The sequence below is a fragment of the Drosophila ananassae genome, chromosome XR (assembly GCF_017639315.1).
Source record: "Drosophila ananassae strain 14024-0371.13 chromosome XR, ASM1763931v2, whole genome shotgun sequence".
Taxonomy (NCBI): domain Eukaryota; kingdom Metazoa; phylum Arthropoda; class Insecta; order Diptera; family Drosophilidae; genus Drosophila; species Drosophila ananassae.
The window spans coordinates 3,388,651-3,414,734 of record NC_057932.1 but is presented as its reverse complement, the minus strand read 5'-3'; the positions used below and the strand labels follow the sequence as shown (position 1 = coordinate 3,414,734).

Genomic DNA, 26,084 nt, shown 5'->3' with positions numbered 1-26,084 from the left:
TTTTGTTCAAATTCATTATTGGACACACGAGAAGGCGGGAAGGGGTTCGTCCATCATGTCATAGCCCGCTTATCATGATAAGCCTGATTGAAACTGAGGGGTCGGCCGGTCCCCAGAGTCCGCATATTAACGTCCGTGCACCCCCCGGACAAGCATCCCTCGGCATATGCTGTTCCACCTTGGATTGGGATGATTTGAGGAAGGGAGTGTTCTTCTCCCCGCCCGACTACGATTCGCCAGCGCCCTCCGCAGAGACATGACCTTACCGGGACCTGTTACCAGCCGCCCTCACGAGGAGAGTATAGTCGCACTACCAGCGGTGTACACAGTTACGGCACATGAAATCATGCGTTTCTCCCCCTGTAGTACCCGTTGGCTGACGGCCAACCAACTTTTAATTGTTTTCAACTAACACACGTTCAGCAGAGCAGGGTCAGGGTCAGACCATACGTACGCCAGTTCCTCTATAACGGCCGATTTTAACTGGTGCAATTGTTTAGGAACTATCGAAACCTAGTTTATAAGTTAGCCCATATTGTCATCCTTATATTTTCTATACCAACTAGCTTTACAATCCACAACATGTATACTCACACACACATATCTTTAAGTTCCACAAATGTAAATTTTCTTTAGTACCAATTAGACAGCGAAACTGACAAGAACATATAACTCTACAGTCCACTGCTCATTCGTCTCATCGGTTGGGGATCATTGTTTGGTCCTTCGAGCCGGATTTGTTTTTGTAGTTTTCTGTGCATTGGTTCTCATTTGTAATTGTTTCTCGGCATGGAGCAATTAAAAGCATTGACAAAAGGGCGCGCCAGACTCAAGGCCAATATCACACGGAGCTTGGCTTGGGCTGAGGACGCGCAACATTCGAACGTTACACGGGCAGAGGTGTCTTCGCGGCTGGAGCATCTCAACACAACATGGAAAGACTTCAATAGATTTGGTGATGAAATAGCTATGCTAGACGAAGTAGATGGCTATGTGGATCCAGAGAATGACAACATATTCTACGAGGAAAAATATCTAAGGGCACATGCATTACTTTCGGCGATGGTAGGTACAAGACCTAGTCCATCAATTGTGAATAGTGAAAACGGCAGCGGCGTGCTGCAAAACAACGACGCAATAATAAGTTTGCTACAACAACAACTCTTCGAGCAGTTGACGGAAAATCGAGCCACTGCAAAACTGGTCCAGACCTGAAGGAGGAAACGCCTACGCGGCGAATTCAGGTAGTGCTCAAATGGTAGGGGCATCAGCTCAAAGCGAATTGCCTAAAATTCAAATAAAACGGTTCGCTGGAAATTATTCAGAGTGGCCAGCATTCAAGGACATATATGAGAGCACAATTCACAACAAGGCAAATTTGACAAATACGCATAAATTTCATCATTTGAAATCTCTTCTGATCGACGAGGCTCCGAATCTGGTACGAAATTTGGCTATCACGGATTCAGCTTACAACACTGCGTGGGAGCGACTTAATGAAAGATATAATCGTCCACGGCATATCGTGAATTCACTATTGGAGCAGTTTACGAAGCTGCCAACAACAACAAGGTCGGATACAGCAACATTACGGAAGGTGTCAGACGGCGCAAATGAAATAGTGCGTGGTTTGGATGCCATAGAGGAAACAGGACGAGATTGTTGGATCATCTACTTGACGCTGGAGAAGCTGGATGCAGATACTCGACGCAGGTGGATCGAGCGCAGTGTGGAGACAGACTCACCCACACTGGAGGAATTCTTCATATTTTTGGATGCACGTTGCGAGGAACTAGAGCTCAGCAAGCGTGAAACAGTCGGAGGCAAGACTACAGCCTCAATCGGTGACAAGACAAGGAAGGTCACACATTCGCTGGTTGTACTTGCAGGAAACAAGTGCAGCAAATTTCATTCTACAGAGCATCGTCTGCATGGATGCCAACAATTCTTGGATATGTTAGCAGGACAAAGGTTTTCGTTTGCCAAGGAAAACGCTCTATGTTACAATTGTCTGAATCCTGGTCATGGGGTCAGAAAATGCAAATCCACGTTCAAGTGCAGGCAATGTAAAGCTCAGCATCACTCACTTTTGCACCTTCAACGCACGCAACAGGCTATTGGAACAATCGCTCAAACTGGTGAGGATCAGGAGGATCCTAGCGCACACTCAACGGTGACTACGAGTCACATCGCACAAGCAGAAGGTTCTACAGCAATTGCATGTGCACAAGGCACCGCAAATATACAACAATCAACTGGATGGAACAGGAGCACCTTGCCTACGGCCATGGTCAACGTTCGCAACGCAAAGGGAGATTTGGTAGCATGCCGACTCCTATTGGACACTGGTTCAGAACTGTCGTACATATCTGAACGCTGTATACAAACACTTGGTTTGGCTCGTACGCCATCACGCATACTGGTTACGGGAATTTCATCAATCAAAGCAGACACTACAAGGGGATGCAGCACTATACGCATCCAATCCCGTATTTTGCAAGATCAGCTGGTAGTCCAGGCTCATGTGCTTGGAAGGATTACATCATCATTGGAAAGGCAGGCCATCGACGAGTCTGCACTTCGAGTTTTCAACGATCTGCAACTGGCAGATTCACAATTTAGCACAAATGCCCCAATTGACATTCTTTTGGGCAGCGAACCCGTTTGGAGCGTTATAACTGTTAGAAAGATCTACGACAACAAAGGAAAGCTCATTGCTATATCATCAATTTTCGGATGGGTAATTACATCACTGCTTTCATCACGCGCATGCAGCGCTACGGCACTTACAACAACAATAGACATCGATGCTTATCTCAGAAGGTTCTGGGAACTGGAAAGCATACAACGCAAAGCAGAAGTTCAACCTGAAGACGAGGAGGTGGAGAAACACTTTCTTGCAACACACACTAGAGACGAACAAGGCAAGTACATCGTGGAACTTCCGTTTAAAGTATCCGAAACACAATTCGCAGATACACTTCAAGGAGCGCTGCAGAGGTTCAAATCAGTTGAACGACGTTTGGCACAAAATGAACAATTACGTAACGACTACGTGAAGTTCATGAGGGTATACCAGGAGCTAGGACATATGCGAGAAATCTTACCGAGCGAAATTCCCAAGGGTTTATTGGGTCGGAAACTTAGAGTGGTTTTTGACGGCTCATATCAAGACGCCAAAGGCATGGCGTTAAACGACACGCTCTCGATCGGACCGAGCATTCAGCGAGACCTATTTGCTGTGTGCTTGCGATTCCGTATGTACAAATACGTCTTTTCAGAGGACATAGTCAAGATGTTCCGTTAAATCTGGGTGAGCGAAAAACATAGAGACTATCAGAGAATCGTAAGGAGAGAGGATCCGTCAGATCCTATCAAGCACTTTCAACTATGCACGGTGACGTATGGAACATCATGCGCACCATTTCTAGCAGTCAGAGTGCTAGAGCAACTCGCTGCTGACCATAAACACGAGTTTCCGAACGCAGCAAAAATCGTGTTGGAGGACTTCTATGTCGACGACGTGCTCACTGGAGCAAATAGTGAGGATGAACTGCTACGCAACAGGGACGAACTCGTCCAACTGATGTCCTGTGCTAACCTAGAGCTCGGGAAATGGGTATCGAATACCATACGCATCGAATCGGAGGATAACACGAATTCCTCACAATCACCAGTCAAAGTGCTAGGGCTGCATTGGCACCCTGGAGAGGACACATTGTCGTACAATGTAAACCTATCGAAAGACCCTCGCTGCACCAAGAGGCAAGTGTTGTCGGATGTCTCACGTATATTCGACCCTCTCGGTCTATTAGCACCAATCGTAGTTCAATTCAAAATACTATTTCAAAAATTCTGGCTGTTGCATTTGAATTGGGACGACGAACTACCGAGCAAACTAGCAAACAACTGGCTCAAATGGCGAGCTGATCTGGACAACCTTCACAAGCTCCAGATACCACGCTTAGTTAAAAGCGACAAACAGAGAATCGAATTGCACGGATTTTCAGATGCATCCACCAAGGCGTACTCAGAGGTGGTATACAGCCGAGTGGCTAACGACGATGGAACCATTTCGGTCGCCATACTTGCAGCAAAAACAAGAGTGGCACCTTTGAAGCAGCAGTCTTTGCCGCTCCTGGAACTATGTGGCGCACTTCTACTGAGTCAACTTCTGCAATCCATAAAAGCTGGACTAATGAACAACGATGTAACGATCTACGCATGGAGTGATTCGACGATAGTCCTGTCATGGACTGTCGGATTCAACAACATTACGAAAGGTGTCAGACGGCGCAAATGAAATAGTGCATGGTCTGGATGCCATAGAGGAAACAGGACGAGACTGTTGGATCATCTACTTGACGCTGGAGAGCTGTCATTCTACAGAGCATCGTCTTTATGAATGCCAACAATTCTTGGATATGTCAGCAGGACAGAGGTTTTCGTTTGCCAAGGAACACGCTCTATGTTACAATTGTCTGAATCCTGGTCATGGGGTCAGAAAATGCAAATCCACGTTCAAGTGCAGACAATTTAAAGGTCAGCATCACTCACTGTTTCACCAGCAACGCACGCAACAGGCTATTGGAACAATCGCTCAAAATGGTGAGGATCAGGAGGATCCTAGCGCACACATCTCAACGGTGACTACGAGTCATATCGCACAAGCAGAAGGTTCTGCAGCAATGGTATGTGCACAAGGCAGTGCAAATTCACAACAATCAACTGGATGGAACAGGAGCACCTTGCCTACGGCCATGGTCAACGTTCGCAACGCAAAGGGAGATTTGGTAGCATGCCGACTCCTATTGGACACGGGTTCAGAACTGTCGTACATATCTGAACGCTGTATACAAACACTTGGTTTGGCTCGTACGCCATCACGCATACTGGTTACGGGAATTTCATCAACCAAAGCAGATACTACAAGGGGATGCAGCACTATACGCATCCAATCCCGTATTTCTCAAGATCAGCTGATCAGCGGTCTAGGCTCACGTGCTTGGAAAGATTACATCATCATTGGAAAGGCAGGCCATCGATGAGTCTTCACTTCGAGTTTTCAACGATCTGCAACTGGCAGATTCACAATTTAGCACAAATGCCCCAATTGACATTATTTTGGGCAGCGAACACGTTTGGAGTATTATAACTGGGAGAAAGATCTACGACGACAAAGGAAAGCTCATTGCTATATCATCAATTTTCGGATGGGTAATTACATCACTGCTTTCATCACGCGCATGCAGCGCTACGGCACTTACAACGACAATAGACATCGATGCTTATCTCAGAAGGTTCTGGGAACTAGAGAGCATACAACGCAAAGCAGGAGTCCATCCTGAAGATGAGGAGGTGGAGAAACACTTTCTTGCAACACACACTCGAGACGAACAAGGCAAGTACGTCGTGGAACTTCCGTTTAAAGTATCGGAAACACAATTCACAGATACACTTCAAGCAGCGCTGCAGAGGTTCAAATCAGTTGAACGACGTTTGGCACAAAATCAACAATTATGTAACGACTACGTGAAGTTCATGAGGGAATACCAGGAGCTAGGACATATGCAAGAAATCTCACCGAGCGAAATTCCCAAGGGTAGGAATTTCTACTTGCCACATCATCCCGTAGTGGGTCGGAAACTTAGAGTGGTTTTCGACGGCTCATATCGAGACGCCAAAGGCATGGCATTAAACGACACGCTCTCGATCGGACCGAGTATTCAGCGAGACCTGTTTGCTGTGTGCCTGCGATTCCGTAGATGTTCCGTCAAATCTGGGTGAGCGAAAAACATAGAGACTATCAGAGAATCGTATGGAGAGAGGATCCGTCAGATCGTATCAAGCACTTCCAACTATGCACGGTGACGTATGGAACATCATGCGCACCATTTCTAGCAGTCAGAGTGCTAGAGTAACTCGCTGCTGACCATAAGCACGAGTTTCCGAACGCAGCAAAAATTGTGTTGGAGGACTTCTATGTCGACGACGTTCTCACTGGAGCAAATAGTGAGGATGAGCTGCTACGCAACAGGGACGAACTCGTCCAACTGATGTCCTGTGCTAACCTAGAGCTCAGGAAATGGGTATCGAATACCAAACGCATCGAGTCGGAGGATAACACGGATTCCTCACAATCATCAGTCAAAGTGCTAGGGCTGCATTGGCACCCTGGAGAGGACACATTGTCGTACAATATAAATCTATCGAAAGACCCTAGCTGCACCAAGAGGCAAGTGTTGTCGGATGTCTCACGTATAATCGACCCTCTCGGTCTATTGGCACCAATCGTAGTTCAATTCAAAATACTATTTCAAAAACTGTGGCTGTTGAATTTAAATTGGGACGACGAACTACCGAGCAAACTAGCAGACAACTGGCTCAAATGGCGAGCTGATCTGGACAACCTTCACAAGCTCCAGATACCACGCTTAGTTAAAATCGACACACAGAAAATCGAATTGCACGGATTTTCAGATGCATCTACCAAGGCGTACTCAGCGGTGGTATACAGCCGAGTGGTTAACGACGATGGAACCATTTCGGTCGCCATACTTGCAGCAAAAACAAGAGTGGCACCTTTGAAGCAGCAGTCTTTGCCGCGCCTGGAACTATGTGGCGCACTTCTACTGAGTCAACTTCTGCAATCCATAAAAGCTGAACTAATGAACAACGACGTAACGATCTACGCATGGAGTGATTCGACGATAGTCCTATCATGGTTATCGTATTTACCAGCCCAACTCAAGACGTTTGTTGGGAACCGCACTTCAGAAATCCTCGAAACCATTCCGAAGCATGCATGGCGGCATGTAGACTCAAAATCGAACCCAGCGGATTGCGCATCCCGTGGCTTGGGAGTATCCGAGCTCATTGACTTCCAATTATGGTTCTTCATGGCTGAGGGACAAGGAACATTCTTGGAAAGGTTGAACAATACTCATAACAGTACTTCTCTTTCAGACAAACGCATACAAGGCGAAGTCAAAAGTAACTGCCTAGCTGCACAGACGACTGTCACGACGGACAACCCATGGGATAAGCTTCTCAATCGCAACTCATCTTGGCTGAAGCTTATACACACACTTGCATACGATTTGCGCTTCATTCATCGCACCCATCTTCGAAACAAACATCGAATTCTCTAACATTCGATGAGATCAAGACAGCAAGGATTCGATGGCTGCAACACGCTCAAGCTGGTTTTCAACAGGAGTTCCAGTTACTACGCGCAAACAAGGCTCTAGGGAACCAATCTCAATTGGTCAAGCTCTCGCCAATCATCGACAAGGACAACCTGCTAAGAGTGGGTGGACGAATCCAACATTCACAGTTGTCAGCAGAGGCGAAGCATCCTATTTTGCTTCCAAAGAATCATCGGATCACATATTTGATCATTGAACATGAGCATCGTTTTAATTTGCATCCTGGAGTCTCATCTCTCTTCGTCATGGTTCGAAATTTAAAACGAAAAATCACGCACAACTGCCTGGCTTGCTTTCGGCAAAGGTACAACACAACGCATTAACGTATGGCAGATCTACCGAGCGTACGTATCACGCAAGCACTTCCTTTCGTAAACACCGGATGCGACTACGCAAGACACATTCTTCTGAAGGACGCAAAGGTGCGTAAACCACGCATCAGCAAGGGCTACATATGCCTATTCGTTTGTATGGTCACATCGGCGATCCATCTAGAACTCGCCACGGACCTATCCACAGAAACATTTCTGGCAGCGTTGCGACGATTTTGACGACCGAAAATGGTACAAATTTCATCGGAGCGAAGTGATCCCTCGATGAAATGCAGCAAATCTTAAGTTCATCTCAACACAAAGATTAAATCGTGAACACCCTTGCAGACGAAGGAATTCAATGGACATTCATCCCACCACGTGCTCCGCATTGGGGAGGAAAATAGGAATCTGCAGTTCGATGCGTAAAGCTGCATCTTCGACGAGTAATTGGAAACACCTGTCGTGAACTCACGACCCCTATGCTACACCTCAGATACAGATGACAGCTATCTATCCCCAGCCCATTTTCTTATCGGAAGACCATTCACGACAATAACGGAGGCGGATCTTGGCCACATTCCTGTGGGCCGACTGGGATACTGGCAGAGTATCCAATCCATGTATCAAGGCTTCTGGAAACAATGGCACCAGGACTATCTGACAAGTCTACAGCAACGTCCTAAGTGGACCACGACAACCCCTAACATTTCGATCGGCAGCGTTGTGCTCGTCAACGAGTCCAACACACCACCAGCATCATGGCATTTAGCGAAGGTGATCGAGACTTTCCAAGGAAAGGACAATATGGTTCGAGCAGTCAGGATCAAGACTAAAATTGCGAAACTACCCAGTTCGGAAACCGTGTTTCAGGGTGGCCCGGGATGTTTAAGAACTATCGAAACCTTGTTTATAAGTTAGCCCATATTGTCATCCTTATATTGTCTATACCAACTAGCTTTACAATCCACAACATGTATACTCACACACACATATCTTTAAGTTCCACAAATGTAAATTTTCTTTAGTACCAATTAGACAGCGAAACTGACAAGAACATATAACACAGTCCACTGCTCATTCGTCTCATCGGTTGGGGATCAGCAATTTTACAAGCAATTACAGCTAGTAATTTTACAGCTAGCGACCAAGAGGCATTACTCTGCTCAACTGTCAGTAAGACTCAACAAGGACGGCAGAGAGAACCGAAAAATCGAGGTTTTAGAGCAAAAAACTCCAAACAAGGAACTTTACCGAGGTAGCACGCGACATCGGCCACGTCGTGCCACCTGCTGGCGCTGTAACAATGTCTGACATTTCAGAAGCTAAGCTCGAAGCGGCCTGTACGGCGGGTTTACAACAACGAAGCCATAATCGAAGGCATCACTCCCCGGTGTATAAATGGAGCAACGAAAAAGTGAAAGAAGACTGATGCGACGAGCGAAAGGCAGCGACAGTTGGAGGAACTGCTCCAAGCCTTTAGGGATCGGCGAAGAGACCTTACTTTTGCTATATGATTGCCCGTATATCAATCTTCAGGTCTCCGAGTCAAAAGACTATGCGTCGGAAACCAGGCCCCCACAGACCCGGACGTGTTCAGGAACATCGTAGCGTCGCTGTTCCATGCCGGCAGCCTTGTTTCCCCACAGAGATGGATTTCCTTGGTTATCCTCTCCACTAATAACGGGAACTTTAATCCTGCACTGCGCCTATCGTTCAGGCTACTAAGAAAGAACTCGATTGCGATGCCCACTTTGCCATGCACTGCGTCCGTCTTGAATCAAGTGCTCATTTAGTTCGTCTTCCATTCAAGCACAGCGTGGAGCTGGTAGGAGAATCCTACGCACAGACTTTGCGGCGGTTCCATTCGCTTGAGCTCAAACTGGATCGTCATCTGAATTTAAACACCTAATATACGTAGTTCATCAAGGAGTACTTAGATCTGGGTCACATGTCTCTGGTGCCGCTGGAATTGCGAGGAAAGTGCCAGTAATTCCTTCCCCATCATTGCATCGTGAAGGAAGAGAGCTCCACTACTAAGCTGAGAGTTGTGTTCGACAGTTCGGCTGCTACATCCTCTGGTTATTCCCTCAATGATGTCTTGATGCCCGGCCCCGTTGCTTTTGTTTCAGTCTCACCTTGTAGCTTTGACTGGAGACATTTGCAAGATGTACCACTGCTATTTTTAAGCTCGACACCGTGACTTACAGCACAAAGCCAGAGTCTTTTCTATCTTTTCGCTCAATGCACCAGCTGGCTAAGGATGAATGTGCCGGTTTTCCCGTTGGGTCTCTTGTCTCGTCTTCAACAGGACGACCTCATATCTGGTGCCAAAACGAAGACTGAAGCGATTGAGATAATAGCTCAGACATCAACCCTGTTGAACATGGGTCAGTTTCAATAAAGGAAATGGTGCTCCAACATCCCAGAGATTTTGGAAGGAGTACCCGAAGGTGATAGGGAGTCATACTTAAAATTTGTCGATGGCAGTCTGTTCCCAAAGACTCTTCGATTAGCATGGGATCCTTCTGCTAACCTTCTCAATCTCTTCTCTCCGAGTGGTTGCAATTCTGCTCCAGTTTTGACCAAACTCAGCGAATTAAGTTTTCTCGTTTAGTCATTCCCTGCCAAGAAAGGCTGGAGGTCCACGGATTCTGCGACGCTAGCTTGGATGCGTATATGTATTGCCATGGTCTGATTGGCGGCTATTATGCTTAAAGAGTCGAGTGACACCCTTAAAGACTCAGACAATACCAAAGCTGGAACTATCTGAAGCTGACTCTAATGGTTGAAGTAGCTGATCTTGGAACATATAAGGGAGATTATTATTGTTGGTGTGACTTCTCGATTACTATGAATTCTAGACAAACCAGCTAGATTTCATGTGTGACGTGACAGGAGCTTACCAAGGCATTTAAATGGCGTTATGTTCCTACTGCCTTTAACCCAGCCGATGTACTGTCCAGAGCTCTTCCCACTGAGCTATTGAATTCCCAGCTTTTATCCCATGGCCCTCCATTTCTTCGTGCCCAAGGATGATTGGCCCCTCGATATTGTGGCCGAAAGGGCAACCATTGAACTTCGCGACAGGACCTTTTGGCCACGGCTCCATCCAGGGACATCGCCTCATTGTCAAAGTTTGCCAATTCGTTTCCCGCCCTACGGAGAGTGTTCGATTACATTTACAAATTTTCCCACCGCATCCATCACGAAGGGATTTCTGTCTAGGATCTGCTGATGCGCGTCGTCCAGCTTACCAAGTTTACGGAAGAGCCCGCTTGCCTCGCTTGCACCCTTTTTAGTTGATGCGGTTTGCATCGTGTTGACGGGCTGAACTCTGCGCTGGATTTTGATGGACGTCATTCGATCATTTTTCCAAGAGGCCATCCCGTAACTTCGGTTATAGTGATTCACTTTCAGGAGAAGAACCTGCATTCTGCCTCTTGGGCACTAATTGCGAAATTCAATACTGGCCCATTGGGAGGAGGAAAACCGTTTCAACGGTTTGAACAAATGCATAAGCCTCGGAGCATGTCATGGCTCATCTTGAGACCGACAGACTTGAAGGATTTCAAAACTTTGATGTAACAGATGTGGATTTTTGCGGACCGTTTTTCTACAAGGCAGAGTTTCGGAATAAGGCCCTATCGAATGTTACGTGAGCGTATTTATCTGTTTCAGTACAAGGGCAATCCATTTGGATTTAGTCAAAGCATCCACTTCCTTTCCACGGCTTCGTTTCTGAACTCCAACGGTTTACTTGTACGCGACGTAAACCCAGACAGATATGGTCGGATAATGCTACCATTTTTGTAGGTGCCAAAAATGAGCTGAAGCGAAGACTTCTCTGCACGAGTTTTGCCTGTGGGAATCTACCGAGTGGCGGTTTATTCCTCCACGCTTTCCCCATTTTGGCGGTCTGTGGGATGCAGCAGTTATGACGGCGAAACACCACCTATATCGGGAAGGTGGTCCCGCAATTCTTAGCTTTGAGAAATTGAGGACTTGGATATGCCGCATAGCTTCATTCATTAATTTCAGGCAACTTGTGGCGATTTCAGAAAATCCTGCTGACCTAAATGTGCTAAATCCGGCTCATTTTCACAAAGGCGGCCCGCCCTAAACGTTCATCGAAACGGACCTTACTGCCCTAAACTTCAACCGTCTGGATGGGTGGTAGAGAGTCTCCTTTTTGCAGCAAGTTTTCTGGACGCGTTGGAAGGAAAAATATCTTACGCTGTAGCAGCAGTGTTCCAAATGGCGCACCCCTAGACCTGTAATTTCTGTTGGTGACTTAGTCCTGGTGAAAGATGCGAATCTACCCCCAATGAAGTGGCCTCTGGCCAAGATACAGGAGGATACAGGTTCCTGGGCGTGACGGAGTAAACAGCGATTGGAACTACTAAGCGTGCGGTGTCAAGGTTGTGTCTGCTGCCTCTCAAGGATGTTGAGCCAAGCAGCCAAAGGCGAAGCTATTTAAAATAATTTATATATTGTAAAACGGAGGAGCAGCGGCGGGCTTATCAGCAGTCCTGTTTTTGTTTACTTCTCCCCCGTTCGCATGCGCTTTACTAGTATTTGTTGCGCATGCGCTTTTGGGAGCTTTTTTGTAGAGCTGATGCATACTAGCTCATCTTACATGTGTATGCGTTTCTCGCCTTGCCTCTTGCCAACGAAATGATAAACAAATGCATTGACTGAGTTTCTATTGCTAAGCTTTCACTTACTTGTATTTTTGACACTGATTTGAGTGGCTGCGAGTTTGTTTGTTAGATTGAACCCTCAAATAAAAACATTGGAAATTGATTGAAATTGAACCGTGAAATCGTCTATTTTTTTGGCCGCTATTAAAAAATTTTAATAGAATAACAGTTATATACGATTTCAAAGCTCACTGCAGTTTACTGGAAAGCAAAACCAAGGAAACTCCACAAAGTCCGATATACATACCGAGAACTTATGGGAGCAGTGCTTGGAGCGCTATTACCTCAGACTCTCTCATCGCAAAGCTTAAAACATTGCGGACCGACTGGAAAACCCTATTGACCCTGTATGTATATTGGATGGATTCATAGACGTGGATCGTACAAAACCCATTGACTCCGAGCGGTTTTCACCCTGGACTCGACTACTATGAAGTACCGCGGGAGTAACCTGGAGTCTAAGGCGATGGAAGGCGAACGATCGGAGGTGCTTCTCTGGCAGATTACTACCAGACGGATATGAGGTTAATTTTGAAAGGAAAACCATTGACTAAGTTTTATCGACTCTACAAGTTCAGACCGTATATAGATGCAAATGGAGTATGAAGTCTGTTTCAGCATGCCAAGATGATAAAGGGAACTATGGTTTCCCCTGACAGTCACATAACGTAACTTATAATAGTGGAATTCCATCGAAGATTTCTGCACGCTAACAAAGAGACTGTGGTGAACGAATTATGACAGCAATTTTGGATACAAAATCTGACTCCCACCCTTGCTCGGATGCGACGTTCCTTCTAATTTTTCAATAACCTAACCTAGCCCTTAAGCCACCGCTCATAGCTTGGTGGGATACAGTACGACTCGAGTAAGACTTGGGCATGGCGTGAGGGATGGGGTGAAGCTCAGGGTATGGCTAATTAGATCGGGCAATAGCTTGCGGTTACTATTGCGATAGGTATTTGTGTCATAACGGCAATGAGTCGGTGAGTAAACGGGCCTACAGACCCGACAGGTGAATTATTTACTAGAACCCGAAGACAGCATACGTATAGTATGAATGATGTCGGTGTGATTTAGGCTCCCATCCGCGTACAGGGCGTGGAAATATTTTTCGTACCCATAGGTGATCTGGACCTTTGCCACGACTTTCAGTATTTTGGGCCGGGGCTAAGGCTGATGGCTGTCTATTTTAATCTTATGTTTTTCAGTACAATTATTTCATCTTTGCCACAAAAAAAGCATCAAAGTTACGTGGTCCATCTGGTGTTGTGTATTTTTTGTTTTTTTTGTTTTTATGTTTATATGTTCATACTCTATCTCACAAAAAATTAAAGGTTTCTTATTTCCGCCTCACAAGCCTCATATATATATTTATAGCAAATGGTATTCTGAGTGGTACAAAAAAACACCAAAATTTCAGCAGGGACTCTTCTTCTAATCCGTCCGTTATACAGCTTCTCCGTCGGACTTTTAATGAAGCTTCGCTCATCTTCACAGTCTTCTATCGATCGCCAGTTTCTGTTATGGCTTAGTTACCAATATCCACACTTGTAAATGGTATTGTGCATTTATTTTCCGCTGCACACGTATAGTCCACCTCCCGCATAACGTACAATTCGAATCGCGAAAGAAAAGTGTTTCTCAGATAAAGCGTTAAAAATGGATGATTTAAAGATAGAAGTATTGTAGACCGAACATAATGCCGCAAGGGATCATTCTGGGCAATTACAAGACAAAGAATAAAGGAGAAAAGTTTCTAGTAACCTACTTGGAATGATAAATTTTAATGTCTCTTCCTTTCGTATCGTATTTATCCATTTTTTTCTTTATTTTTTGTGGAAGATCAAGGTCTTGAATAAAGGAGACATTGTTATTAGATAGCTAGCTGAATTATTTCTAAGCTCAATGCAGTAACGTAGTTTTAGCGCCAGGTGTAACGAACTGCTCTTCTTGTTCGGCTCGCAAATAATTTCCGCGGCTAGCTCACAGAGCTCTTAGGTACAATCCACTTAATTTGATTTGACGTGATCGCCCGAGCCCAGAAATAAGTCAGATAGCTTTTTAATTACAATGTCTTCTTTATTCGAGGGCCTTAATCTCTACAATATTGATGACTATTCCGCTTCACTGTTACCACTGCTGCACCACCGCCGAATCATCGCTGTTAGCTTGCTGGTCTTCGCTCGTCACCATAGTCAGCGACGAGTCTTTATGTTCACTAGTCGCCGTACAGGATGGGCTGCCAAGATCTGCACCCCAGGAATGGGTCAGCTTGCTTCCTGGCAACCGGTTCAGTTGCGCCCTCTAATGGCATTTCTCCGCACTGCTCTCTTGCTTCTACTTAGCTCAGTACCCCCCCTTTTTAAGTCGACTTCATTTCATCGATTGCTGTCGACCTCTGCTGTTCGATTGGAGTTTCTGCTGCTTCGTTGAGCTTGGTAATACGACGGCGCCCCTTTGTTATAGCCAGTCTCTAATCCGGGTTGGCCGCAGACATCCACTCCTCCCACACGCCAGACCGAATGTATCAACCTTGTGCCTGACAGCCAGATAAGTGACACGAATGTACTATGGTCCAGATGACCACTTTTGTTGGCCAAAATTCCATTTTTAAAAATTTAAATAAAGAAGTGGTTTTAATCGCATTGTATTCAGGGAAGACAGACTAACAATGTTGCATACCAAAAAATCCGAAGTTAAGCTCAGCTGGTCATATGATGTTTTCCATCCGATGTATCCATATCAGATGCATTCAGAAGGAAAAAAAATGAAACTTCCACCTGAAGTCTAGGAAATGCTCTTATGCGAAAAAGACCCTAAGGAAGCCTTAGAACATGAGGAAGAAATCGATGACAGTCTCGAATTAGAATAAAATTTTGTACTGGAAAACGAAAGTCAAGAGCTTTGACAACATTTAGGTCTGTTAATTTTTCAAATATAATATGCATAATACAAACTTAATACTTCAGTCTGAATCAAGACCTGGTCCAGGCAACACCTCTCGGCAAAACCCTAAATCTGGTGAACTTATCCAAAAAAAAAAAAAAAAAAAAAAAAGTGAAGTGCAAAATTAAAATTATTTATTTTAGTAACTGTCATAGCTAGTACCTAAAAAAAAAAAAAAAAAAAATAAATAAAACTACAAGTGAAGCGAATCATCCTATAACGGGGGTCCGTCCCCTTAATTCAAAAATGGCCCACTCAGCCAGGGGCAAGACCCTGAGCTCTGATGCGGCATCCACTAAAAAATTATCACAATCGTTTAAAAAAAGAAAACCGAACGATTCGGCATCAGCAAAAATGGACCTTGAAAAAATAGACCTGGAGGAAATGGACATCTTAGAGTCTTCAGAGAAGAACCACACCACCTGCAGCCAACCTGCTCCACAGACCATTTTTACCGACCCGGACCTATCCTATCACATTGACAATGATATTTCTGATACTCCAAAGCAAGTACCGTTGACATATAATAATAGTCATAAAGGGCCATACATCGTCTATATTGACAAACACACTAATGAAGACGAGAACCGAAAACCCATAAATGCTTTAGAACTGAATGCTTCAATTTTTAAGCTTAAACTTAAAGACATTGTTAAAGTAAATAAAATTGGCTTCGGGCGTTGTAAGGCAGAATGTAAAACAGCTAAAGCTGCTAATGAGCTTATTAATTCTGATTTAAAAAAAGAGGGATATGACCCCAAAATATTAAAACACTTCATTTTTAAAACTGGAATTATTTTTCAAATTCCCACAAAATTCACATTAGATGAGTTAAAAGAATTTATTATTTCCCCTGTTCCTATTCACGAAATTATTAGAGTTAATAGAAAAAATGAGAATAAAGAATTTGTCCCCACGTCCAGGGTTAAAATAATTTTCGAAGGCTCTCAAATCCCCGAGGAGATCAACTTTCTTTACACCAAAGTGAAAGTGGAAACATACATACCTTTTAGTCAGTGCTTCAGGTGTTTTCGGTTTGGACATTTTGCTCAACACTGCAAACAGACTGAAGAAAAGTGTCGCAACTGCTCTCTCCCTCATCCCAGAGAAGAGGTATGCACGACGATCAAGTGTGTTAATTGTAATCATCCCCACACTGCAACCTCCCTGGAATGCCCAGCGAGGAAGAAAGCATTTGCCATTCAAAAATGTATGACATCGCAGAATCTCTCAAGAGTAGAGGTTAGAATCAGATATCCAGCCCTATTTGACAAACTCACTCCTTCCCCCCCTGAGATTTTTAATGCTAAGGATTTTCCTGTACTTCAAACCCCCAGAAGTTCTGCAATCCCAGTATTGCAGGATAATGCAAAATTGGCCGCTGAGTCTATTCACAGACTCCTTCCATACAACAAAATTGCAAAAAATGTACAACACAGAGTAAATGAATCTAAGAACTCACAAGGAACGATTGCTGATTGGAGAAAAGTAATTAAGGAGCACGAAATCGCTCTTGAGGAAAGGTTCGTTTCCCTGAAGAATACCCCTTCTCCCAGTCAATTAGCTATTCCATCTTCAACTAGTGTTTATCATAACTCAGCTTTAGAAACGGCCGAAAACAGTCTTATTAATATTTCATCCGAAATTGCTTCGTTTCTTTTGGCGAACAACTCAGAAACCCCAGTTAATATAAGATCATTTCTAGAATCCATTAAAACAAAAATAGCAAAAACTAACACAGAGATTGACCTAAAAAAAATTAACCTTTCAACTTAAATACTTAAATAGACATTTGTTCATTGTTTTGTGATTTTAAATAATTATAGTAAAAATTTTTTTATTTTTAGGTTAAATTAATGCGTTTTCTTTTCTTTGTGTTTTTTCTTATAATTCAAACCAATTAAAATCCTACAATATAATATTCAAAGTCTAACGTCACAAAACAACAAACAACTCCTGGAACTTTTTTTAATTAATAACAACATAGACATAGCCATTTTATCAGAAATTTGGGTTATTAATAATTCCATGTGTAACCTAGCTAATTATAATTTTATCTGCAAACCTCGCTGTGACGGTTATGGAGGCGTAGGCATTTACGTTAGGAAATATATTAAATACAAAATTCTAACCTTCGATACCAACAACGTTGAGACCATAGCTATTACTACTAAAAACTTAAAACGTAATCTTAATATTTTCAGCGTTTACTGTCCTCCCAATACGAATGTAAACGATTTTAAAGCAGGCTGCAAGGACATTCTGTCTACTGCCGCCAGACTCAAGGATCCCTCACTTGTAGGGGGCGATCTTAATGCCAAGTCACCCATCTGGGGCAGTTCTATACAGGACAGTAAAGGACAAGCATTAGAGCAAATCCTTTTATCAACTGGTTTCTGCTGCATCAATAATGGATCCCATACATATTCCCCTAATCCAACATATAGCTCCGTACCCGATGTAACTTTTATAAACAAAAATACCTTCTCCGCTAACTGGTCCGCGTCCAACTCAAAAATATCGAATAGCAACCATTTCCCCATAACAATTGAGATTTCAAACTGGTCCGCTTCCACAAATGTCCTCAGAACCATACAACCCAAAGTTCTTGAGGATTTCTCAAAAATTAATATTACCTCTATTGATAACCTTTGTAGCTTAACTAAAGACATTATGGAAAAAAATACGATTCTTCTTGACGAACGTAATAAATATATACCCAAAAAATATTGGGACGAAACTTGTGAGAAACTTTTCAGACTGAGAAATGCCAGTAGGCAAAAATACTATAAAACAAAGCTTATTTCAGACGCTGAATTATTTCGAAAATATAACAAAAAACTAAACAATTATTTTTACAAAGTACGCAAAATTAACATGAACATGTTATCTGACTCACTATCTAACCCCCAGTCCTCAAAGGAGTTCTGGCAAAAAATTAAGTCCTTAAAAGCATACAAGCAAGTCAAAACGACCTCAAAACTCTTTGATGATGAGGATCATCTTATCTTCCTACAACACGTCTCAACATCCCCGGACACCACAGGCTGTATTTATTATGATTTCCCACAAATCGAGCTCGAAACTATAAACAAAATATATTTCTCTCCTTGTGATGTTTTGTGTTTTTTGAAATCCCGAAACCCGCATTCTTCTAAGGGTCTAGATAAAATATCCTATAATATGCTACTCTCCCTACCCCCCGAGCAAGTTGACAAGTTTACGTCCATGCTAAACGATATCTTCAACGAAGGCAAAATACCAGAAGTGTGGCGTAGAATCAAAATCGTTCCAGTGCCTAAAAAAAATCTAGATTCCTCAGTGATCACCAATAACAGACCTATTTGTCTACTTAGTGTCGTATTCAAGTGTATGGAAAGCCTTGTAAAAAACAAGCTAGAAGAACACATTGCAATCAATAGCCTCCTTCCTGACCGATCCTATGCGTTCAGAAGAAATCATTCGACAGCACACTGTATAAATGATGTCATAAACAACGTTGCCAATCTGAAAGCCAAGGGCTTTCATGTTGTAGCTGCAGTCCTAGACTTGAGCAAAGCCTTTGATTGCGTTAACATCTCAATCCTCTGTAAAGTCCTTTGTGATCTTGGATTTAACCACCGATACATCAATTTTATCATTGAATTCTTAAAGAAAAGGATACTTGTCATGGGTAAAACCGAAGTTACGGTTAGCAAAGGAGTCAGTCAAGGAAGCTGTTTAAGTCCCATCCTCTTTAATCTCTACACTGCTGTTCTTCATTCTATAAGCGACCACCAAAGCCTCATTTTTCAGTACGCGGACGATTTTTTCCTTATCTCCTACAGCAAAAACTTCTCGGACGCAAGGAACATACTTGAACAAAAGGTCAATAACTTTAACAATATCTGTGATACTATTAACCTTACTTTTAACCCGTTGAAATCGTCTGTGATACATTTTAACAATAAAAGACGTACACTAGGTATAATGTGTAATAATTTATTAATTAAGGAAGTTGATCATGTTTGTTATTTAGGGAGAACTATCTGTACAAATAACTCAACCATCAAACATATTAGACACACGCTTTCAAAAGCCAATCAAACTAACATGTTTTTAAATATGTTAAGTGGTTGCCGTTTTGGCATTCATCCCGGCAAAGCCATTAACCTTTTTAAAGCTTTTGTTAGACCAAAATATGAGTATGCCTGCTCATCTTTTGCTAATATTTCTAAGACTGTTTCATCTGCTGTTCAGGTTCATGCAAATTTATATCTTAGAAAATCTCTTGGACTTATTAAATCAACCCCGGTTAACATTATTTATCACATGGCAAGTGAACTTCCTCCAGCATACAGGATGAAGTTTGCGACAGCTAAAGAGTTAGCAAAAATTTTTGCCTTTAACCTTCCGGCTGCCTCTCTTTTAAAAAACAATTTTTCCGCTAAGAACACTAGCTATATAAAGACCTACCTAGAATTTAAAGATATATATGATTCCATAACACATGTTGACTCCTTCACTCATAAGCCTAGGATTCTAACATTTGACATTGATTTTTTCAAAGGTGTATGTAGTAACAAAAATTCTTCTAACCCTGACTTGGTGAGCAATTTAATGAAAGAAAAACTTCGTATTCTCTCTGACAAAAGTTATGACGTTATTTTTACCGACGGTTCTGTTAAAGATAATTTCACTGGGAGTGCTTTTTACCATATAAATAGCAACACAACGAAGAGTTTTTATATGAACAAAAAATTATCCTCGCTCACTGCAGAACTTACAGCCCTAGAGAAAGCCATTGAGTTTGCAATTGAACAACAACTGGTCAAGGTAGCTATCCTGTCTGATAGCTTGGGTGCTTTACAAACCCTCAAGAATTGCCATTCTTCTAATCGCATAGGGTCTGAAATCTTAAAAAAAGTTAACTCCAATCAAAGTATGCTGTACCTTCAACTCCATCACGTTCCTAGTCATGTTAATATTAAGGGAAACGAAATAGCTGACAATGCAGCGAAAAACGCCAACAGCTCAGGAACACTTATCAATTTTAAATATGAGATCAACGATGCTATTAACCATATTTATAATATAATTAAAATTGAATGGGAACGCGATTATAATGCCTTCTGTTTAGAAAAGAACAGGGGTTATTGCAATCTATTTCCTTATGTCACACATAAGCCATGGTATAGTTCCAAACACTGCAATCTCAATAGATTACAAGTTAAGCAAATTAACAGGATCCTCAGTGGCCATTCTTTTGATAGATACACTCTATTCAAACTAAAAGTGTATGACAGCCCCAACTGTGATTGCAACCTCAACACCATAGAAGACATCTCTCACATTCTCCTGAAATGTTCAAAATACAATAATATCCGTCGAAGATTCCCGCTTCTGCTTAAATATAATGACATCTATCAATTTTTCAAACAAGAACCCATTGAAAAATACAATGCAATAACTGATTTCATCGAAATGGCAAAGATAGATCTATAAGATACATTTACTTTATTTAACTAACTATCGGAATATTGGATTTAAGTATCATAATGCACTAACATAACAATTCACCCTCATAATCATATGGTCACTCTAAACAATCGTTTATCGTTTCATGTATCATCACTATATACATATGTTTATACCATCAACATCAATGTATAAATAATTTGTTTGCAAATCTTTAACAAGTTTCTCGAAGTTCTTAATTTCACACATAGGCGTTGGCGTTTACCCGTCTTCACGGGACGGCCAAGGAAATCTTCCCCCTCGTTGAGCTGGGAAGTAACTTAATATCAAAAAAAAAAAAAAAAAAAAAAACTTAATACTTATTTATTTTAGGTCCCTGAATCGGTTTTCTTTATGCAGAACGCTTAATTTCTTTGTTTTTTATTAAAGTTTAAATTAAAATTTTATTTTTAGTCCCATATGATCATATTTTAGAACAATTAAAAAAATATTATATAAAATGGAATAAAACTATTTTATAAAAATATTTTAAACAAGAAAGGAAAGCTAACTTCGGGCGGAGCCGAAGTTTATATACCCTTGCAGTTGTGTCGCAGTCCGCTAGGTGGCGCCACGCATCTTATATTATTAGATATATAGCGGATCGTATATAGTTGGCCGATCCTTATGAAACTTGGCAAATCGAATTATTTTGCCAAAAGAGGAATCCATTGAAACTCCCATCCTTCTAACTTGAAAAACAACGAAGTTATAGCATTTCCGATCAATCAGTTATATGGCAGCTATAGGATATAGACGGCCGATCCTGATGACATTTAGCAGATCATATAAGTTGGCCCAAATTAGAATGCACAGAAAGTCCCATCCTTCTAACTTGAAAAACAACGAAGTTATAGCATTTCCGATCAATCAGTTATATGGCAGCTATAGGATATAGTCGGCCGATCCTTATGAAATTTTGTACATAAGATATTTTGGTCAAATATAACATGTGTGGAAAGTCCCAACCCTCTAACTTAAAAAACACCAAAGTTATGGCATTTCCGATCAATCAGTTATATGGCAGCTATAGGATATAGTCGACCGATCCCGGCCGTTCCGACTTATATACTGCCTGCAAAGGAAAGAAGGGTGTGTGCAAAGTTTCAACTCGATAGCTTTAAAACTGAGAGACTAGTTTGCGTAGAAACAGACAGACGGACAGACGGACCGACGGACAGACGGACAGACGGACATGCTCATATCGACTCAGGAGGTGATCCTGATCAAGAATATATATACTTTATAGGGTCGGAGATGTCTCCTTCACTGCGTTGCACACTTTTGACCAAAATTATAATACCCTCTGCAAGGGTATAAAAACGAAATTTAAAAATATTGTTCCATTCGTGAACAAAGAATTCTGTTGGCAAAACAACAAAGTGTTGCAGCCTTATTTATATGTATGTATAATCTACATTGTATATATACAATTGTACGCATGCTACAAGTGGCACAATTTTGATGTTTTATTAATAAATTGAAGCCAGTCAGACAAAGAAATAAATTTACACATTGTTCTGCAACGATAGAACTTAAAAAGTTACTAATCAATTACTTGGAAAATTGACAAGGTGTCAACCACAAACAGAGATTTTCAATAGGGTTTGCAGCATGGATAAAAATCCTGTTTCACCGCTAAAATATTCCAAGTGAATTCCTTCCAGGTGAATCAATTGCGTCATCGATTTCGGTGGCACCCGTGTAAGAAATTCATTTCATAAAGAAATTTTCTTAAAGATCAGCAAACTGTATTCGATATATATGCGGTCCGATATAAATCTTTTAATAAAAGCTGATATTTAACTGCAAAAGTATATCAACTTCTGCTACGCTATAATTTAGCTTACTTTCTTTTAGTTGTACAATGCTTTTATCCATTGCATTAATACATTGCATTGAATCTGCATTAGTTATTGTAGTGGTGAATGAACCTGTAAGTAGAAAGAATAGATATATATATATATACAAGTATATTGTATATTGTAAATAGATATAGATATAAATATAATTGAGATTTAGTTTGAAAAGACATATAGTGGATTTGTCATCCTTAAAGTCCAGTATAAGTAAAAAAACTATAGATATACATAGATAGACTACGGTAGATATAGCTAGACTTAAGTTTGAATACGTGAATAGAGCTAATTGTAAAGTGGAATCGAGTGCACGTCGGTTTCGATAGTTAATATTCAATAATCAATTTTTTAATAAAAATGTTCGAAGTCTCCAGCATCTTGAAAAATAGCAAGTATGTCCAATTTCCGATCGTTCAGTTACATGACAGCTATAGGATATCGGTCGATTCTTATAGAATTTGGCAGATCGGATTATATTTATTTATTTATTTAATGTAACAAATATCTGTTATTTTAAATTAATTATAATTAAAAGTAAGGCTAAATTATTCTAATAAAGATACAATTAAATTATTGTACCTAGGGATAATTCAGGGAAAATAAATGCGACAATAGGTTATAATTTGTACAGATAACACCAAACGGATCATGATCCACAAAATTTGATCTGCAAGTTGGTAACCAAAGGGGTCCTGGGGTTACCTGTTTGGAACAGAAAATAGTATCTTTTCCAGTAAATATTTCGAGTCAACTTGAGCAAGAATGATTCTATAAAGGAAAGAGGAAAGAGACCTTCTGAGCCCCAGTTAAATATTTTAAAACTAATAAAAAAAACAGCTTTTGCACTGATTCAATACTCCTTTGATAAACCATGTACTATATTCAACGATCGGTTGAACCAAAGAGACATAAGAACAGTGTTTTAGTGGTGAAGGGATCATCAAACTCTTTTTTCCAGCTGTTAAGAGGAGCCCCGTAAATAATGGTGTTACTCCAATGAGTTCCGTTTCAAAACTGTTTTTATTTCTTACAATTCTCTTACAAGAAACATACATGAAAATCTTAAATCTATTTAAAACTACTTATCAACGGACTGCACGCGAACATGCTATGTGACCCTTTCTTAAGTGCTTCAAGTGCACCACATAAATATTTGGTTAGACTGCAGGAGATCGTCTTTCAAACCATTCTGTTAATCACTTATTCCCATGGGTCCGATCTCCTACATTCTGTGTTGAAATTCTCATCGTGTTCAATGCTTGAACATTCTGCAAAGGGCCACAAAAAAGGTGTACATTTTATATATTTTTTAGATTCATTATATTGTCCTTTGATAACACTAGATAGCGGACTGTATATGTATATATGTACTTTTGCTTTTATAAATTTCTTTTCTTCAGTATTAGAAAATTGTTATTATTATAATTCGATAACAATATGTTCTTAATTATATAATTCTATTTCATATTTTTGAATATTTTAACATTCTTTAAGTTATTTTATTAGCTCCCATGTTCAACTTAATTTTTGAACATCCTGCAAGGGGCCACAAAAGTGCTTGACTTGTGTTTACATTTTTTAATTAATTAAATTTTTTGTTCGATTTTTAGTGGACTGTAATTTTTACGTATTTTGTTTTTTATTACTTTTAGATATATGTAGCTTTTCCTTTTTTTTTTATTTGAATGATTACTTAATTATATGTACAAAACCATTACATTATACAAAAAACATATAAAATAAACATTTTTTTTTCAATCATTCGGCAATGGGGTTGGCAATGATAAAGCCATCAATTGTCTTCTCGACTTTAATTTTCTTAAATAGGATATAATCAGTAATGTTATGATTATCATTACCAAAATTAAAAGCTATGACCTGACACATGATGAAAGTCGATTTTTCTCAATTCTAAATTTTGTGCTTTCAAATCTTTTATTTGTTTGGCCAGGTGAACTATTTCCGCTGTATGATTCATAACAGGAGGCTTTAGAGGGTCTCAAGCAATTCTCGGAATCTCGTTTATTTCTCCTATATAAGCCGAAGCTAATGCTTCTTGACTTTTCTAGAGGCCACCTCGCTGGATGGCAACTATCATCTTTTAATATAACTATTTGACCTTTTTGCATATTCGAAGAATTTCTTTTCCATTTGTATCTTTGTTGCAAATTATTTAAAGTCATCCGGATCTTTTTTAGTAACTTTTTTAAAATTCGTTTCACCTATTTCTGTTTTTATGCCATTGCTATCCTCTTCTTCTACCTTCCAATATCGGTCCATTTGTTTAAGCACGATACTGGTTGCTACGAATGAATTACTACCCCTGGATTTCGTGCGTCCTGACACTGTCCATCCAAAGATAGTTTTTTGCCGAAGAAGCATACCCTTTTTGGTTATCTCCGGCAGTAAAATTTGTGGATATGAATCCGCACCAATAACCAGGTCAATTCGACCAGGTTTATCGAAATTGCGATCGGCTAAATAGAATCCTTTCCAATCCGACTTATTTATAAAAATTTTATTTGTGGGAAGACTTTTCATTAATTTTGGCAAAACAATTGCGTTTGTGCTCACTTCTTTTGAATATTGAGAATTATTCCTGATTGTCAAATTTAATTTGTGATTTGAAACACAGGCACCTGTTGCTGATACTCCGCTTATTTTAGTGTGCGCTTTTATTTTTGGCAACTTAAGTTTTTGTGCCGCTTCTTCAGAAATTAGAGTGCTTTGTGACCCATTGTCAATCAATGCTCTAAATTTCCCGAATTTACCATCTTGACCTTTAATCTGAACATACGCCGTGGCTAACAACGCTGGTTCAGAGGTCATGCATGTATTTACATTCTCTTTTTTAAAATGTAACATGCTAAGGTGTAACTTTTGACAATACGAGCATACGAGCTCGCTTGGACATTTTGAGTTTGAACTGTGCTTTAAACATCTGTAGCACCACTTCAATTTTTTAACCATATTCGTTTTTTCTTGTGGACTTAACGCTTTAAATTTATAGCAAAAAATTAATTGATGCCCGGGCATTTTGCACATCGGGCATGCTTGCTAATTTGTGTGATTATTTTGTATTATTTTTCTAGTTGGTAACTCATTTCCAACTGATGTCAACGAACTAAGCCGTTTATCTAAAAATTCTATGACATCTTTCAAATTTTGAATGTCATTTGACTTTTTTATTTGGCCCTCATATTGTTGCAGAGCCTCAATAGTAAATTTCTTTATAATAATATGCGCAAAAATGCAATCTGATTCTTCGGTCAGATTTGCTTTGAGACGCATCATATAAATTGATTCATTTATAGAATAAATTGTATTTTTAAAATGCCTGTATGAGTCCAAATTTATTTTTGGAAGATCAATTAGGCGATTCAATTGGTCTGAAAATATTTTTCTAGTATTCTCATACCTTTTTATGAGCAACTCCCAGACTGCATCATAATTATTGCCTGAGCCAAGCAATAAATGGGAGACTACATTTCGTGCTTCCCCTTTTAGAGCACTTTTAAGGTAGCTTAGCTACAAGGATGGACTTAAATCCATTCTTCA

General features: G+C 40.8%; 1 protein-coding gene and 1 long non-coding RNA gene across 2 annotated transcripts; both read left to right on the top strand.

Moving 5' to 3' along the window:
• The first annotated feature begins 789 nt into the window (after positions 1 to 789).
• LOC123257613 lies at positions 790 to 3,307 on the top strand. The gene is made up of 2 exons (XM_044717365.1): positions 790 to 1,065; positions 1,430 to 3,307. Exons 1-2 carry the CDS (start codon positions 790 to 792, stop codon positions 3,305 to 3,307), a joined length of 2,154 nt encoding a protein of 717 aa, XP_044573300.1.
• A 17,364-nt stretch (positions 3,308 to 20,671) lies between these two features.
• LOC116656474 lies at positions 20,672 to 23,148 on the top strand. Its single transcript, XR_004311421.2, has 2 exons — positions 20,672 to 20,943; positions 21,001 to 23,148. It is a non-coding gene; the product is annotated as an uncharacterized LOC116656474 (long non-coding RNA).
• Positions 23,149 to 26,084: the final 2,936 nt, after the last annotated feature.

Coding starts and splice junctions, on each gene's coding strand:
- LOC123257613 (XM_044717365.1), top strand. CDS start 790: ATGGAGCAATTAAAAGCATTGACAAAAGGGCGCGCCAGACTCAAGGCC. Junction 1,066..1,429: donor ATGCATTACTTTCGGCGATG/GTAGGTACAAGA, acceptor CTGATCGACGAG/GCTCCGAATCTGGTACGAAA.